The 17847-nt window shown below is 43.5% G+C and overlaps 1 protein-coding gene across 4 annotated transcripts in view; it reads left to right on the forward strand.

The window, feature by feature from the left end:
- The window catches only part of LOC137286700 (hormonally up-regulated neu tumor-associated kinase homolog A-like), a 36119-nt gene that overhangs the window by 12676 nt on the left and 5596 nt on the right, over positions 1-17847 (forward strand). For 3 of the 4 annotated variants that reach the window (XM_067818682.1, XM_067818680.1, XM_067818679.1), the window contains exons 2-5: positions 3514-3764; positions 11099-11391; positions 15673-15728; positions 16694-16847. In XM_067818682.1, coding sequence (XP_067674783.1) covers positions 3552-3764; positions 11099-11391; positions 15673-15728; positions 16694-16847 — 716 coding nt within the window. In that variant the 5' untranslated portion in view covers positions 3514-3551. Of the gene's footprint in view, positions 1-1881; positions 2140-3513; positions 3765-11098; positions 11392-15672; positions 15729-16693; positions 16848-17847 lie in introns of those variants that run through there. The other variant, XM_067818681.1, reaches the window with a different exon arrangement.

Raw genomic sequence — 17847 nt, forward strand, 5'->3', positions numbered from 1 at the left:
ATTCCTATATCGGTATGGATATTTGCAAATCGGTGTGTATACTCGTATATCGGTCTGTACACTCGCATGTCGGTGTGTATACCTTTATATTGGTGTGTACACAAGTATATCGGTGTGTTTTCTTTTGTATGTTAGTGAGTATACTTGTATATCGGTTTGCATAATCGTATGTCGGTGTGTACACTCGTATATCGGTGTGTATACTCGTATGTCAGTGTGTATACTTGTATATCGGTGTGTATAATCGTATGTCGGTGTGTACACTTGTGTATCGGTGTGTATAATCGTATGTCCGTGTGTATACTTGTATATCGTTGTGTATAATCGTACGTCGGTGTGTACACTCGTATATCGGTGTGTATACTTGTATGTCCGTGTGTATACTTGTATATCGGTGTGTATAATCGTATGTCGATGCGTACACTCGTATGTCAGTGTGTACACTTGTATATCGGTGTGTATATTCGTATGTCCGTGTGTATACTTGTATATCGTTGTGTATGATCGTATGTCCGTGTGTACACTTGTATATCGGTGTGTATAATCGTATGTCGATGCGTACACTCGTATGTCGGTGTGTACACTTGTATATCGGTGTGTATAATCGTATGTCGGTGTGTACACTCGTATATCGGTTCACGCCTTGCCTGAAGACGTGAGTGTCCATAATATTGCACGGCGGGCTTTCTGGGACAATCACGGAGGTACGCCACCCACAATCAGAGGGGATCAGAGAGGAACGAGAGTGAATATTTTATATAACAAATATACTGATGGTTTGGATATCATTGTCTAATTGCTTACACAGTTCGTTCCTTTTGATCGTTTTCTATGCCACTTTGCCAGGAATATTTCCCAGGCTCAGCTAGAGATAAATGTTCAATGAAGCGTTGTAGAAAGTCATTGCCAGTTGTTGGTATACTGGTCGAACCGCTGCAGTGTTGACATTGTCATACGCATATAGACAATGTCGGTAACAATAGAAAGACCCACAATAGATATGAAACATGTGAGAGTTACCGTTGTGTGCGATGTCTCGTGAGACTGGTGGTTGCGTACGTCGTCGTTGACAACACTGGGACACCGAGACAGTCGGACATAACGCATCGAATGCATGCTGTCGATTGAGTAAATGAAATTCCATTACGACGCAACGCAAATAGAATGTCATTTGTCCGTAAATGGTGCTTTATGTGATCAGGATAGTGGTACATAACTACATACTGTCAATTATATCTAATACTGGCGTCCCGCACTGTGAACACAGGCGCTTTGTATACGACCTATTTTGTATGCATCAGTTTCCACCATATATCCGAGTCCGCGGAATGAATGTTTACGCTTTTCGGTTTGATGAGTAAAAAAAATGCCATTCCATTGAGTTCAGGGAAATGAGTTCGAATTATATATGTTTATTGACAGCCGTTAGGGTTGCTGAAACGGTAACTTCAAGTTTCCAAATACTTTGTTGATATTACGCCCATAGAGACGTTGTGACAAAAAGACAGTGTTTAAATTCTGGGGTTAAACACGAGATTTAAATTGTGGCAGCTGTAAAGCAGGTCGTGTGGGCTTCATCATTAAACACTTAAATAGGGCTTGTATTCTGTCACTAGTCGCATCGATGTGTGTCGACCAGAATGTTATTCTAGTGACACTTTATCAATAATGCTAAAGCCCCTTCTATTCCAGTAAAAGACAAGACACGAACTACTATGTGTTATATTACAGCACATATTGACAGTGTAATAGCTGCCTTTCATTGACTTACCCAGAGAGAAAGCTGAAGCTCGACACAGTCCGTGATGCTGTGGTCGGGGTGTAGTTGTGACAAGATTATTGACCCGCTACATCTCAGCGAAGGGCGCTGTAGATCGAGATAAGACCGTTTCCTCTTGAGATAGTGAATGGGGCCGGGGTACATTCAGTGTTTACCCCGGGAACGCCAGACACGGGCTTAACACACCTCCACCGACTCACGGCAACGCGTTTATAAATATTACCCCAGTTTTCACGGATTACACGGATTTGCAACTTCAGGTGTCGCTAAGAGGTTCATTTTTGAAGCGAGTAATATGATTCAGTGTTTTGGATGGGCACAGGTAGAGAGGTTGTACCACCACGGATAGCGTCACCCAGGTAGGTTCAGCCTCAATGTACAAAACTACACGTGTTTCAGGTGACCAGGGTGTAGGTGACTATGGCTGTACAATCAATATACGCCGTAAATCGTCATGTAGTATAGCATTATTACTACATCAAAACTAGTAGCCTTTATTAGTTGATCTAAAGTGTACCCATTGCTTCAGGTTTGTTGCATAATCTACCACAATGCTTTTGGATAAATCCCTATCCCTATACTGCTCCCCGTTGTGATATTGCTGGAATGTAGACTAAGCTAAAAGCGGCGTAAAACGTTACTCACCCGCTCACCTATCACAGTACTCCCGTACCTATACGAATATTTTTATTATGATTTCCTGTTATCAGTAGTAGTGCTATTGTTATTGGTGTCTGTTGTTATCGTTGTTATTACTCACTGGAGAAACCGTCGTTGGTGTTGGTGTCATTCCTCTGAGACATATACAGGGCACAGCCTGCTCATCGTGTAACACAATAGGCTGTGTAATGTCGCTATCGTCTCATGGAATGGGCCGCCTGATGTCCTCTTTAGACTATTAAAGCGGCCAATATCACTTTCGTTTGTTCTTACCGACAACATCAATCCGAGTGAAACCTTCACTCATATTCCTAAAAGACTTCAATTGATGAATGTTGCCTCCTCATGACGAACGTGTTCATGCCTCTGAGATAGCAACATTTGGACTATGTGTCCTCGTATAGTTACCTGCTCATTATTGTAGTTCTGAAGCCATGTTTGTCGTGGGAGAGTGAGTGGGACTGGTTGTAAGCCGATTTTAACCATATTCCTGGAATAACACAGCGGGGGACACCAGAAATGGGCTTTGGTCTGTGCAGCCATGTGGGGAATAGAACCCTTGACAAGCCTAAAATGTTACACCCTATACTGTAACATAAGAGGTATTAATGCTACGAGAAAAGTTACCAGATTTTATGCTTACGAGAGCTTTGTGAAACGGAGCCCTGGATCCCCTTCCGTCCCTCTGTCACAAGTTTCAGCACAGCGAGGTGGCTTTGCGGCCATGTTGACTACGGGGCTGCAATTTGCGTTTAGAGTTGCGTCCCTTGAGAGTGACAGCAACCCATTGTTATCGGATCGAATCCAGGTGCGATCAGGTCATGTTTGGGATTTCTGTACAATGTTAACCGTCTAAGAAATAGATCACTTTGGGGTTGGCGCCGACATGCTGGCACACCTTCATATGTCGAACAGCGTTAAATCTCATTTGCGCACTCACTCACTCACACACATTTCGAACGAATGGTTGTGTTGGCTGTATTTGTCTTTCAGTTACTACTCGTTTCTAATTCCTACAATATGAAAATATTGGTGTTACCAAATCATACATTCTCAATGTCTGTAATTTCCAGGGGTGGTAGAGCGTCACACTGACCCCCTGAATGTTGTGATGCGCGAGCCGGGTCGATTATCTGAGATGACAGTAACGTCATCGCTGACCTCTGCCCAACACCTCCCCGACAAGGTCGTGGATGTCCCCAAGGATACGATCAAGAACTTCGCTCACACAAAGAAGGTCGGGAACTACCTGCTGGGCAAGACATTAGGGGAGGGATCGTTCGCCAAGGTCAAGGAGGCGCTACACATTCCCACGGGAGAGAAGGTAAAAACGCTAGAGAAGGTAAAGTCTGTATGTATCCTAAAGCACACTGTTCAGGTTTTGAACGATATTTCCGTAATATCAGGGTGTGTGAGCTTGAAACAAGACATAGCAGTATCATCGAGAAGTGGCTGTACTTGTCCGGTGCCTGTGTTCTCTAAATGTGTGGTACTAGTATTCTGATGTGCCAAGTTTGGAAAGCCTGTCTACGCTGGCGTCGAAGACGAAGGTAGAAAACTGTAGTTCGAGACAACAGGGGGGTAGATATTTACAGACGAGCGTGTCCGATGACATACTATAGTTCTAGACAACCAGGTCGGTGTTAAACCGTCGTTCGAGACGGACACTTCCTGCATCGTTACACTGGACTCGACGATGTATCAGGTATAGACACCTTGAGTTTGTTGCCTTCGTTCATGCCTTGTGATTTGTTTGGTAGCTGCAGAATTTCCGCACGTTTTGCACTTGATGTTTCGACTAACCTTAATGCTCTTGAGAAGGCAATCAAGTGTTAATGATCCCACTGAAGACTTTGCTGTGAAACGCGTTCCCTTGGGGAACGTGTCCATCGGCCGGATGAGGTGATTAGGTTCAGATTACATCTCTCGTTCACCTGTCGCCATGAGGGCCAGTTTACAGCCATCACCCTTACAACAGCAGGGGTTCATGTGTTTGGTTAAAACTTTTTCCACAGGGAAAGTGAAATTAAGAAAAGTAACTGGTCCCAATTTTACACTTGCCCTGTTGTTCATGACATAGTTATGATGTTAGAATTATGAAAGAATAAATTAGCATGGTACTTCATGTTAATGTTTAGTGGACTGTTTATTGAGAAGTGATATATAGCAAAGAAAGATAATTCTACTTTATTATCATTGTGAAATTTGATAGGTAAATTTGAGCAGATATGCAATGAAATCCAAGTGTATTTGCAGTTTGAAACCGTAGGCAGAAATTATGTATAAGCCAACAGACAAGTAAGATACCATTATTTGATTGCCCGAAATGAAAACTGACTTGTCGCGGGCGTCGGGCGATGGGATTTCTGAACCCCTGAATAGTGAGAAACGGGTCGATCAAAACCAGGTGTTCTGTCTCCCATAATAACAGTGAGAAGTGGAACAGCCTCTGTGACGCCCACGGAGGCGGGGCGGACACGTTGGCAACTGTCACTTCCTAGTTGGCCTTATGGCAATACACCGTAAATTCAGCATATCCTAAGTCAATTGACCTGTTTCCAAGATCAATATCTGCAGACTATTGGCTACTTAGTGAATAATCTTGTCTCCAATTGTGTGATGAAAATGTCAGCATTAAACTTGTTGTCTTGTGACGTAGAAATCACCTGGCTCGGAATGTGTTCAGTTAAAGCGTTCCCTGAAAATGTGCCCTGACAATGTGCCGTGGATGTGTAGAGTTACCCGTCAGGATCACAGCTTGAGTCCACCTCATCATTAGTGTCACTTTGTCCGACAGTTCCACGCTTGGCAGGACTACTGGTTACTAGGTTTAGCCGTGATGTATCCTCTCCAAGATGCGTGCATGTGGTCAGTGTGTGTCATTATGACAAACGTCACTTTCACCTCCCTATAACGATCGAGGAATGCATAGTCCTGGATCTAAACCGATCTCAGTCACTTGCTCTCCTCAGAGCTCGTATGGTGATCTGGTGGTAAAAGTTTCCTTCCGTAACGGTGTTTTTCCTAGCTGGATCATTCTGTTAAGCCCGTCCTTGGAGTCCCTCCATTTTTTATCGAATATTGTTCAAGATTCCAAACTCTTTTATATTGAGGTGAGTGCACAAGTATAATCAAGCATTCTCTCTCTCCGTAGAGGTGCGATGGAGGTAGCCTAGTGGTTGAAGTGTTCGGCAGTCATTCCGAAGGCCCTGGTTCTATTCCCCACATAGGCACAATATGTGAGACCCATTTATTGTGTCCTCCGCCCCTGGAATAAAGCTAAAAGCGGTGAAAACCTATACTCTCTCACTCTGTACCGGGTTGCAATGGGAGTGCCCATTGCTTAGCGACCAGTGTAACACTGTTCCCGCTTACACAATGCACGACTGCCAGACTCTGTATTCTAATACTATTGATTCTGTTTGTCTTCTCTGTATGTTGAATCTGGAATCATTAAGTGTTGAAGCTGACGCGACAGTGCCACCAGTAACACCAACTGCATCCATCACGTTCCATAACACGAGGCCCGGATGCTATAGCAGAGTGGTCTGTTCACGTGCTGGCGCCCACGGTGGGTGACATGTTGCTAAATGTCATGGTAGAAGGTCAGAAATCGAAACTGAAACTCCAATTAGAGAGACAAGTTTAGAGCAAATACCTCGTGTATATGTGTGTGGATGTAGCGGAGAATAGCACGTGCAATATGTGTGTGTGTTGATGTAGCGGGGAATGACACGTGTAATATGTGTGTGTGGATGTAGCGGGGAATGGCACGTGTAATATGTGTGTGTGTGGATGTAGTGTGGAATAGCACGTGTGATGTGTGTGTGTGGATGCAGCGGGGAATGACACGTGTAATATCTGTGTGGATGTAGCTGGGAATAGCACGTGTGATATGTGTGTGGATGTAGCGGGGAATTGCACTTGTAAAATGTGTGTGGATGTAGCGGGGAATAGCACGTGTAATATGTGTGTGTGGATGTAGCTGAGAATAGCACTTGTGATGTCTGTGTGTGGATGTAGCTGGGAATGACACGTGTAATATGTGTGTGTGTGGATGTAGCTGGGAATGACACGTGTAATATGTGTGTATGTGTGTATGTAGCTGGAAATAGCACGTGTGATATGTGTGTGTGTGGATGTAGCTGGGAATAGCACGTGTGAGATGTGTGTGGATGTAGCTGGGAATGACACGTATAATATGTGTGTGGATGTGGCGAGCAATAGCACGTGTTATATCTGTGTGGATGTAGCGGGGAATAGCACGTGTAATATATGTGTGTGTGTGTGAATGTAGCGAGGAATAGCACATGTAATATGTGTGTGTGGATGTAGCGAGGAATGGCTCGTGTAATATGTGTGTGGGTGTAGCGGGGAATAGCACATGTAATATGTATGTGTGGATGTAGCTGGGAATGACACGTGTAATACGTGTGTGGATGTAGCGAAGAATAGCACATGTAATATGTGTGTGGATGTAGCTGGGAATGACACGTGTAATATGTGTGTATATGTAGCGGGAAATAGACCTTATAATGTATATATATATATATGAAGTCTCACTTCATCCAAACTATTGTTAAACCCCGAACTGATATAAATCCAACCAGGGCTGTGTGTGTGTGTGTGTGTGTGTGTGTGTGTGTGTGTGTGCGTGTGCGTGTGCGTGTGCGTGTGTGTGTGTCGGGCCGTAGCAAGTGTAAAATGTGTGTGGATGTGGCGGTAAATAGCGCGTGCAATGTGTGTGTGGATGAAGTGGGGAACATCTGGTATAATGTGTATTCTGTTAGGGAACAACAGTGATTGTGTGTAGTGGGGTTCTGCTAGGAAATGGCACGTGTGTATTGAGTAGGGTAGGGAGGGGGGGGGGGGGGGCTCTGTTATGGAAGAGCACGTGAGTTTTGAGTGTAGTGAGGTTTTGTTAGGGAAAAACGCAAGTGTGCATTGTGTGTGGTTAGGTTCTGTTATAGTACAGCACTAGTGTATTGTGCTTATAGCGAGGTTCTGTTGTTCGGGAACAGCTCGTGTGTGATGATGTTCTGTTAGGAAACTATTCGCGTGTTTTTGGACAGTGGTGGTTTACTTGGGAACAACCCGAGTCTAACTGGAAGTGGTCTGGATCTGGGGGAGAACATCAAAATACGATGCGATAGCAGAAGGACAAGCTGATATCATTGACGTCAATATGTCTGTGAACAATGCTGTCTGTCTGAGGTCACGTGTTCCGGCGGACTGTGTGAAGAAACCACTATCTCTCTGTTGTGTTTATTTGGGCGCAGCGATGTTTGCATTATCCATGCTATCGAAGTCGTGCACACAACGTCGCTAGGTAGTGTTGTCGGACGTCGCATGGACGACGTCAGTGTCAGTAGACGACCAGCATGATATAGTGGAGGAAGAGTCACCAAGTACACAGTGTTTTAATTTCACCATAAATTGAGTGAGTGAGTGAGTATGGTGTTACGCCGCTTTAGCAATATCCCATCAATATCACCGGAAATTAAGCAGTATTAGACGACCATCGTGTAATATAACAATGTAATTTAAAACAGTGCACAGGGGCGTGTGATTGACATGTTTCGTTGTCTACACAGGTTGCGTGAAGCTTCTACACAACGCTTCACAAGGTAAGGTGGCTCCCCTTTGTCGTGTCAGGATCCGATCACCTTTTGCTGGTTCAATCCTGTAGAAGTTTTTGTGAATGCTAGCACGATGCCCTTCTATATACTTGTCGTCTTGTTCGTGTTTCACTTCCAAGGTGTCGGGGCAGTAGGGTAGCATAGTGATTAAAGCGTTCGCTCGTCACGCCGAAAGCCCGGGTTCGATTCCCCACTTGGGTACAATGTATGAAGCCCATTTCTGGTGTCCCCGCAATGATGTTGCTGTAATATTGCTAAAAGTGGCCTAAAACCATATTTACTCAATCACTCCACGTTGCCTGTGCCATGTATTCATAGTGCCATGTTCATAGCCATGTTGACCCACGTGGCTACAATGTGTGAAGTCCATTTATAGTGTCCCCCGCCGTGATGTTACTGGTGTCCCCCGCCGTGATATTGCTGGTGTCCCCCACCGTGATGTTGCTGGGGTCACCCGCCGTGATGTTGCTGGAATATTGCAAACAGCGGCTTAAAACCAAACTCAGTCAGTCAGTCAGTCATAATCTCCCATGCTGTCATGCACGATAGCTCAACTGAACACACTGAACACACTGAACACACAGTCATTTATGGAAGGAACATCTGGTATTTCGCTGGGTTGTTTACTACAAACGCGTGTCTACTCATGCTGTGGATACATAGGCACGAAACACCATAATATGATTAAACAAACTGCTCTAGTTCTAATACAATCAAATCCCATCCACACCCCCAGTATAGCACTTAGTCCATGGTCAGTATGCAAGGGTATCATTAGCCTCTCTACAAAAAAAACAAAAAACTAAGACTTGGTACTTTCAAGTTTACCACTGACATCGCCCTGGGTTGTGTGCCCCCAGTGCATGGTAGGGGGTTAGAACCCTCGAGGTAACCAGGTTTATAGTGGGTAGTGTGTGAGCTTGTGACATTATATCACAATGTGTTTGTCAAGTGATTACTTCACTGGGTTATATATGTTTATATAACCCCACGTACAGCACACCAGCGAGTATATACCCCGTGTACGGCATGTAACAGTGAAACTTAGCACGGAGGTGCTTGGTTTCAGGACCTGGAACAGATACGTTCACTCCTGTGTATGGTGTATGGTGATCACGATATGTCGTGTGTGGAGCCTCGGATACGTGTGTGGGGATAACATGGCTAGTGGAACGCTCGATAAAACACGGAAAACATGACAATATTCGGTGTTGCCACGGACATCTGTTGTATTTGCAGTCGGTTGTTTGTAGTACAGTTGTAAATATTATCAAAGGCGTGTCGGGTGGTAAGGTGAGATAAGATTTAACGTCACGTTCAATATTACTGCACTTAGAGGCAGACGTGCACGTCTCATCATGGGCCTGACTCTCAGTTCATGCGCGCGTGCTTGCGTACACGAATCTGCACATTTTGGCCGCCAAGCCGTATGTTACAGATACAATTTACACATAACGCCTTCTCTTTTTCGTGAGTGAGGCTTACTTTTCGATACAGATTCTTGTTCCGTTGTCGTGCACGAATCTTGTGAATGATTAATCCTGACATTCCTGTTTGACAACGGTACAAGAATATGTACCGAAACTTCGCACGAAATAAAAAGTTTTACCCGTAAAAGTTGTCAATATTATACTTCCCAACGTCTGAACTGTCCTTCTAAGATGTTGCCAAACAGTATTTGCAGACCCATCAGTTGCAAATAGGTGATATAGCGATACTGCAGCTTTTGGTGTTGTTTCCATCTTCTGTCCATGGTGATTGATAGGGGTCTTTCAGAAGGGAAAATCTGTCGGCCTCACAAATACACCGCCAACACAAGATAGAATGTCACTGAACGGCAGTATGCGCATGGAGGACAACTTGTTAAAGTGACATAGCGACAATAATATACACTAAAAGCAAAAGAAACATCGTAATATTGGAAATGACATTTAAGTATCAATGGAGTATTTGAACCTATATTTTTAAATATACACCGGGAGTCAAGTTTTAGGAAAACAAAAATTATGGTCGTATAGCCTGTTTAACCTGACTGTTGCTGGACACTGAGGTTAGAAATGCTTTAGTTTGTGGAAAGGGAAGAGTTTCCACAAACACAACACTGAAATCGGAATGGATGTGCATCATGCAGTCACTCAGGCGTGAACTGTCAGCTTGAATGGCAACCGTTCACTTGTTTTCTGAACACACCAGGTATGACGAGGTTAACTAGGGATCAACGGCAAATCACTGGACGTTCATACAATCTCCAACAACGTTTCATTTGCCCTTTAGTATAGAAGAGTAAGTAAGCGAATGCACTGAGCTTGTGCCACAGTCCTTGACAGCTACAAGATACACGGTCACCACCATGTCACTAGACAAGACAATCGTTTATTGTATTTTAGGCCACCGGTCCTTATACAAGAGAGTTACATACAGGGTTGTGATACATGTTGTAGAGACATACATGAGGACATGATTAATTGTGCTCGTTGTGACGAATAAATGCATACTTAACACAGAGACCTAGACGACGAATGGTGGATTCATTATTAGTTGTTAAGATATATGTATATATGTAGTAGAAGATATCAGTGATGGTTTCCATAGATAATATTCTGGGATATACTTGTAACGTAAATCTTTATAAAATTGTCAGTCAAGGATAAAATTTACTTCATATTCAACTGAAGAATTGCATAAACAAGATCTTTCAAATTTTGGGATGGGCAGTTTTCTGCCTCCATGTACCATTAAGCCCAACAAACCTATCACTACAAGAGTCACAGTGCTGTATGGTGCTGTAGAGCTATGACCAGGGTGTTGGTAGTAGTAGCACCCAGTAGCTGCTGACCAGCGTTTTCCTCAGTCAGTGTATAGACAGATCTTCAACTTTGACTTGAAATTAATTATGAAATAACAATGCAAGTGTCAATTCAACAACAAATAGTGATATATTTGTGGTGTCAAGATAATGCTGGATATCCAGATATCTTGGTTGCCCAACTTGTTAGCTGATTCCTACAATCTGTTTCAGGTGGCAATAAAAGTTATAGACAAAAAGCGAGCGAAAAGTGACACCTATGTGCGGAAAAATCTGCGCCGGGAGGGGCGACTACTACAAATGGTTCGTCACCAGAACGTTGTGCAGCTCCTTGAGATCATGGAGACAGAAAACAGTTATTACCTCGTCACCGAGCTTTGTCAGCACGGAGATCTCATGGACTACATCTGCAAGCGGAAGAAATTAGAAGAAAAAGAAGTACGCCGATACATTCGTCAGATTGTCTCAGCTGTAGACTATTTACATCACGCAGGGATATTGCATAGGTACGGTGGATCATTATTTTGACATTTTACGTGAGTTTTTGGTCTTTTTTCCATGAAGTTACGTTTTCCTAGTTGCATTTTACCTTTTCATGTCATATAGTTAGAAACGCCAGATTGTTAACAGAAGCCCCAGATTGTTAACAGAAATGTCAGATTGATAACAGAAATGTCAGATTGTTAACAGAAACCTCAGATGGTTAACAGAAACGCAAGACTGTTGTTCCAAACGGCGTTCGCCCGGAATTGTTAACAAATATGTCAGATTGTCAACAGAACACCCGAGTGTTGACAGGAACTTCAGATTGTTATCAGAAACCCCAGGTTGTTAACGGAAACCTCAGACTGTTAACAAAAACGCCAGATTGTTAACAGAGACGCCAGACTAGGTTAGGGATTTTTGCTAACAGAAACGCCAGATTGTTAACGGAAACCCCAGATTGTTAACAGAAATGTCAGATTGTTAACAGATATGTCAGATTGTTAACAGAACACCCGAGCGTTGACAGGAACCTCAGATTGTTAACAGAAACCCCAGACTTTTAACAGGAATCCCAGATTGTTAACAGAAACGCCAGATTGTCAGCAGAGACGACAGACTAGGTTAGGGTTTGTTACTAACGGAAACGCCAGATTGTTAACAGAAACCCCAGATTGTTAACAGACACGCCAGACTGTTGTTCCAAACGACGTTTGCCCGGGATTGTTAACAGAAACGTCAGATTCCCCCACATTGTTAACAGATTGTTGTTCCAAATGGCGTTTGCCCGTGACACTTGATGAGGCGCATGACACCCGTGCCGTGTTTTAAGAATGCCACGATAACTGACTCCACAAATAACAAGCTAATAGGCTGGTTACCTCAAACATCACAGTGATCATTCCCCGAGTGTTTAAGGCGAAGATACATGAAGAGGGCGTTTCTATAGATCAATCTCACGCGCCAATACACCAAAACATCCCTCGGGGTGACTAAATTTCACAAGAATTAAAAAGTAAATATTGATCAGCACCGCTGGGATCGGCACTTACTCTAAACTTCCATTGATTTGCTCTCATTCTGTGTGGAAGGCCTGTAATAAGTACAGTGGAGGTTAGATGTCTAGCGGAGTGTGTCCAATCACATTCACGATATCGCAAAGGTAGCTGGAATCACGGGTGATTATAATATTTTGCCAACAAACAGACCACAATGAACAGAACACATTACAAGAATGAAAAATACATTGATGAAAAATAGCTGTCATGTCTGAAATATCATGGCCACATAGTCATGTTTTCCTGACAACAATTCAGACGTGTTTTATTGGCACGACGCCTTCAGATTTGCATCGATTCGCTTGTTCTTATCTGAACAATCAGCGAAGTGAAGATGAAAATATTGAGACTAACGGTAGCTTGGTTACTAGATCAACATGGGGGATGCTACTGTCCTCCAGGGGGACGGGTTAGGGAGGGTGGGGATTACCTGGATAACAGCATCAATCAACACAAGAAAATAACAAGTAAATTGTGCAGACGCTGTGAACGGGCTGGGTTGTAGACGATCAGTGAAGGAACAATATACAAATGAATTTTCTATTACCGCCATGGCTTGAGAGATAATCGGTCATTGTGATTTATAGTTATTTTTTTAATTTCCATCATTTTGATAGAAGTATGTCAGTGTTTTGTCTTACATTCCAACGTCACGGATGGTGTTCACGTGACCGGATGAGTGGTGAATTGAACGTCCGTAGACATCAGGATAAAACCTTTATGACAGTGTCAGGAAGTTCTGTGAATATTCCTCTGTTTCAACATCGTCAGACAATGCATTGGCCTGTTTCCTGGACAAACAGTCAGTCTCGTCAATGGCGTACTACATGTATGTACGTATTCGACCCGGCCTCTTCCTTTTGGTTCCGATGAGCTCCCGTTCAACAATAAGAGCTTGGATAAGAACATCGATATCCTAAACACTATCTTTTGTCGGGCATGTTTACGGATTACAGCACACAATGGCTCTAAATGTCGTATGCTCTTTTAGAGACGCATTGCTGTAAATGACTTTGGATGACCAGGGGAAACATACGAGTGCTGAAAGCCTTTGTTTAACTCTAAATGTGAATATATTCGGTCTGAGGACGTATGCACTAGTATTACCTACTTTTTGATGCATGATCTTGGCAAGGTTTTACATTTCGATATGGGCTTTTTCCTTATACATCGGACCCGTGAAAATCCTGGGTAGAACGGGTCTTCAGCAACCGATGCTTGCCATAAAAGGCGAGTGAGTTTAGTTTTACGCCGCACTCAGCAGTATTTCAGCTATATGGCGGCGGTCTGTAAATAATCGAGTCTCGACCAGATAATCCAGTGATCAACAACATGAGCATCGGTCTGCGCAATTGGGAACCAATGACATGTGTCAACCAAGTCAGCGAGTCTGACCACCCGGTCCCGTTAGTCGCCTCTTACGACAAGCCTAGTCACCTTTTATGGCAAGCATGGGTTGCTGCAGGCCTATTCTCCCCCGGAACCTTCACTGGTCCACCGTTGCGTACATCGATGTCCATCATTGAATTGTTGGGTCAAGACTCGTATAGTTACATTCAGACCATATATACTCTAGCTGAAATAAATCTGACTGCATCGGTTAGCAATGAACATACAACCTCAAAACAGAGAAAAATAATTAACTCTGTAGTTTACGTCAATCTCAGGACTATAGTAAACATAGCTCCTTATCAAATTTGTCTTCTCCTTTTAGTCTTTTAGGAGAATCCGTGATAATGAAAAAGACTATCGCGTTAGAGTCCTTCCAAACGGACTAGTTCTGTGCAGAGTTGTCGTTCCTAGGGTTACCAGGCACCTACGATGATGGGTTCGAATCTCCGTTCGCCTTAGTTATGTCCCCCGTGGGTTTCATTGCTGGCAATCAGGTCTAAAGCATGCATTAGAGCTCACTTCCCAAGTTGTATACCTGCAACTGATACTGATCACAGTGGCAGGAAACTAAATTCACTTTCTCTCACACAGTAGTTAAGGTGCTACGACTTTTGTCCATGTCAGTCTGCGTTCTGTTGACCTGTTCCCGTGTGCATGAATCACACACACACACACACACACACACACACACACACACACACACACACACACACACACACACACACACACACACACACACACACACACACACAAACTGCAGTAATACTCAATGGAAAGGGCCACTGCGTGTTGCTAGGTGAGTGAATGGACAAAGATGGAATACCGCTGGTTACAGTGTTTACCAACATCCAAATAATTAAGCAGTCTGGTGTATATCACTCTAAGGAAACAACATTATTGTCCCAGCGTCTTCAAACACGACATTGTGTGCGATAACAACCCGCTAACGCGGAATGAGAAACAAGGCATGGTGATATCTCCAGTCTAGGTCTTCCTGCGGATGACTGACCGATATATATGTGTGGTCAACATCTTGTCCATTACCGTAAAATGGGCAGTTAACGCTGAACAATGAACACGATAACTGCTGTATTTCCTAACTTGCCGAATAGCCAACGAGCAATTTCAAACAGATACATATATAGGTGAATATGGGTACATATAAGTGTAGGGCACAGTTTAATCCCCCTCTCTCTGTTCACTCAAACGTGTCGTGTCCACTTCTTGTTGTGTGTTCAATTGCCAAGCCACTATTCTCATATGAATAGTTAATTGTTTACATCCACCTTCATCGAGTCCGTGGATTAGTCAAGGTCATTGCAATTACTTGATCTCCTGGGGACGGTCAGCTAGCCAAGGTGTGAAAATGTTTGTCAGTGGAGATCTCGGTTCCATATTCCCAAGGTACACTGAGTGAATCCTTGACCTTTGCCCTGGCAAGATGTGTTCGAGAAAACCTTTACATTAACCGAGATTCGCTAAGGTTGAATACGTACCTAATTATATCTGATATTACATAGAGATACTAACATGAAATATCACCGTCATCCGTTAACCGGAAACTATCTCAGGGGTCATCTTTCATCTTCCATTGCGCTTACAACTCCCATACTCTGTAGGAAAGACGCACATGTAAACAGAGGTCCAATTAGTGGAGAGATCCTCCACCTGATACATCTACCGGGTACACTTCATACAGTTACAGTTTCCTGTCATTTAGAGCATGCTGCATATATCGTCCATGTTTGGAGATATAAAATGTATAAAATGTGAAAAGTCTGGGTTGATTCTAGAAGTCTTGTATATAGTGAATATCTATTGGACATAAAAACGAATTCTTTCAATTTTTTTCAGAGATCTCAAAATAGAAAACTTGCTACTTGATGAAACCAAAGATATCAAGATCATCGGTGAGTGTTTGTGTACTTCACCTCCTTCTCAGGATCCTAAGCCCGCTTTTTACGTCTTCTAATTTATTTTCTACCATCCAACTGACCATTGGTTTTAGTCAAGAGTCATTTGACTATGACATACGCCTTTATGGGCATGCTCTGGAATTGCAGCAGCATTGTTTAGACCATATCCGCTCAGCGACTGATCGAAATGGGTTTATTACATCAATCCCGCGTATCCTGGCTGTGCACGCCATTGATCACACCTTCAAGCCTTGCTTATCAGAAATAATTTACAGCTTATTATTAATAAAATATTTGTAAGCCTCACGCCTTGTAATCTTGAGAGCAGCTACCCTTTCAAGTGTTTTAGTGAAGAGTACGTAAATCACGCTGAAGATTGGGTGGAAGATGACAATGTCGTTCTCATCTTAACCCCAGGTTTATTAGTCTGGGTCAGTGGCCCCATTATCCTGAAGTAGAATATAAAGTACTTTATGATATGGGGATGGGTGGGGCTTGGGGATAGCTAGGTGGTTCATGGGAACAGCTAGAGGACGTGTGGGGTGGTGCGGTTTAAGATCATGGGAACAGCTGGGTGTTTGGGTGGGTGTTGGAGAAGACGTGTGTATAGCGGAGTGGAACGTATGTAAGAGTGGAGTTTGACGAACATTAAGGGAGTGTGCCTCTGTGGTTCTATGGGACATCGAGGGTGTAGAGGGGGGGGGGGTATTGTTATAGTTACAGAGGGAGTTGGGCGTCAGTGAAGGGCTTCACATGTACATGCTCACTTCTGAAGGCCCGACGGCATGGCGTCAATCTCCTTGTCTATTGTCTCCTGAATTCTCGAGATGGCTGTGCACCACATATTGCACATTCGAATAAATAACGATCTCTCAGGAAAAAAAAGAAGTAATTTGAAACATGTTTTTTGTTTGTGTATGAACTATTACGTGTTATCAGTGACCTCCTGATGTTTGTAGATTTCGGTCTGAGCAACTCGATCAAGGTGATAACCACGGCAGACGGAACAACAGCCCAGGAGTACTGCGTCACTCAGTGCGGAAGTCCTGCGTACGCAGCACCGGAACTACTAAGTCACCGGAAATACGGGCCTCAGGTTGACGTTTGGAGCATGTAAGCAGATTCCGCCTTTTTAAAATGTCCCCAGTAGTGATGAACTACTAACCTATGTACCTACCAAGACTAAGGCCTTGATTCGACACAGCGGGTCGCAGTTGACCAGTATGGACAGTGTTTGCCTGATGGACATTGTTTGACCCATGGATTCATCGAGGGCAAAAGTTTAAGACAGGACACCAGTGACGTCACAAGTAATCAGATGAACTGTACATCCTGAAGCCTAATTCGAGCTCTAATGCATAATTAAAATAGGTCACGCATGCGTTGTGGCTTCTGTTTACAGCGGTTAGTACTATTTACCTGATCGGGGTTTGTGTTGAATAAGGTTGTTGCAAAGACTGGTCATTGGATTGTGTAATGCGGTTAGTCTTTCTGTAAGTTACGCTTTGGAGTCCCAGTTTTCTGCTAAAGACATGAAATGATATCTTCAGACAAATGACGACATAATAACTTCAACTTACAAATAACAACCCCGAGTTCTTTAGTATACCTTTTGCGATTGTAATTAAAACAGCTCTATCTGCACGACAAGGGATGTGTCGGTGAGCGGGGTAGCTTAGCGGTTAAAGCGTCCACTTTTAACACTTCAGCGTCAAGAACCATATAGGCACAATGTGTGAAACCATGTTCTGGTGTCCCCGCCATGATATTGCCAAGATATTGCTAACCCGAGCCGATGAGGGGAATACAGTTCAGGTGTTAGTGATTTCTTAAGTTCAGATTGTCTTTGCTTTTGCAATTGATTATTGTTCTCAAGTCAATTTGGATTTTCCGTTTGAGTGCACATGCTTTTGAATATGACATATTAGATATACGTCTTGGACTTAATGCTAGACAGGAGTACAGTCCCACGCCAGCAGGCCCTGTTTAGAAACACTGTACAGGGCCGAGCTTCATCTCACAACAGTGAGGTCATATTTGGCCAGTTAGGTCCATCTCAGATTGTCCATCATGGGGTGAAGGGCGGAACACCTATTTTCCGTGCTGACATCAA

The sequence above is a fragment of the Haliotis asinina genome, chromosome 6 (genome assembly GCF_037392515.1).
Source record: "Haliotis asinina isolate JCU_RB_2024 chromosome 6, JCU_Hal_asi_v2, whole genome shotgun sequence".
NCBI lineage: Eukaryota > Metazoa > Mollusca > Gastropoda > Lepetellida > Haliotidae > Haliotis > Haliotis asinina.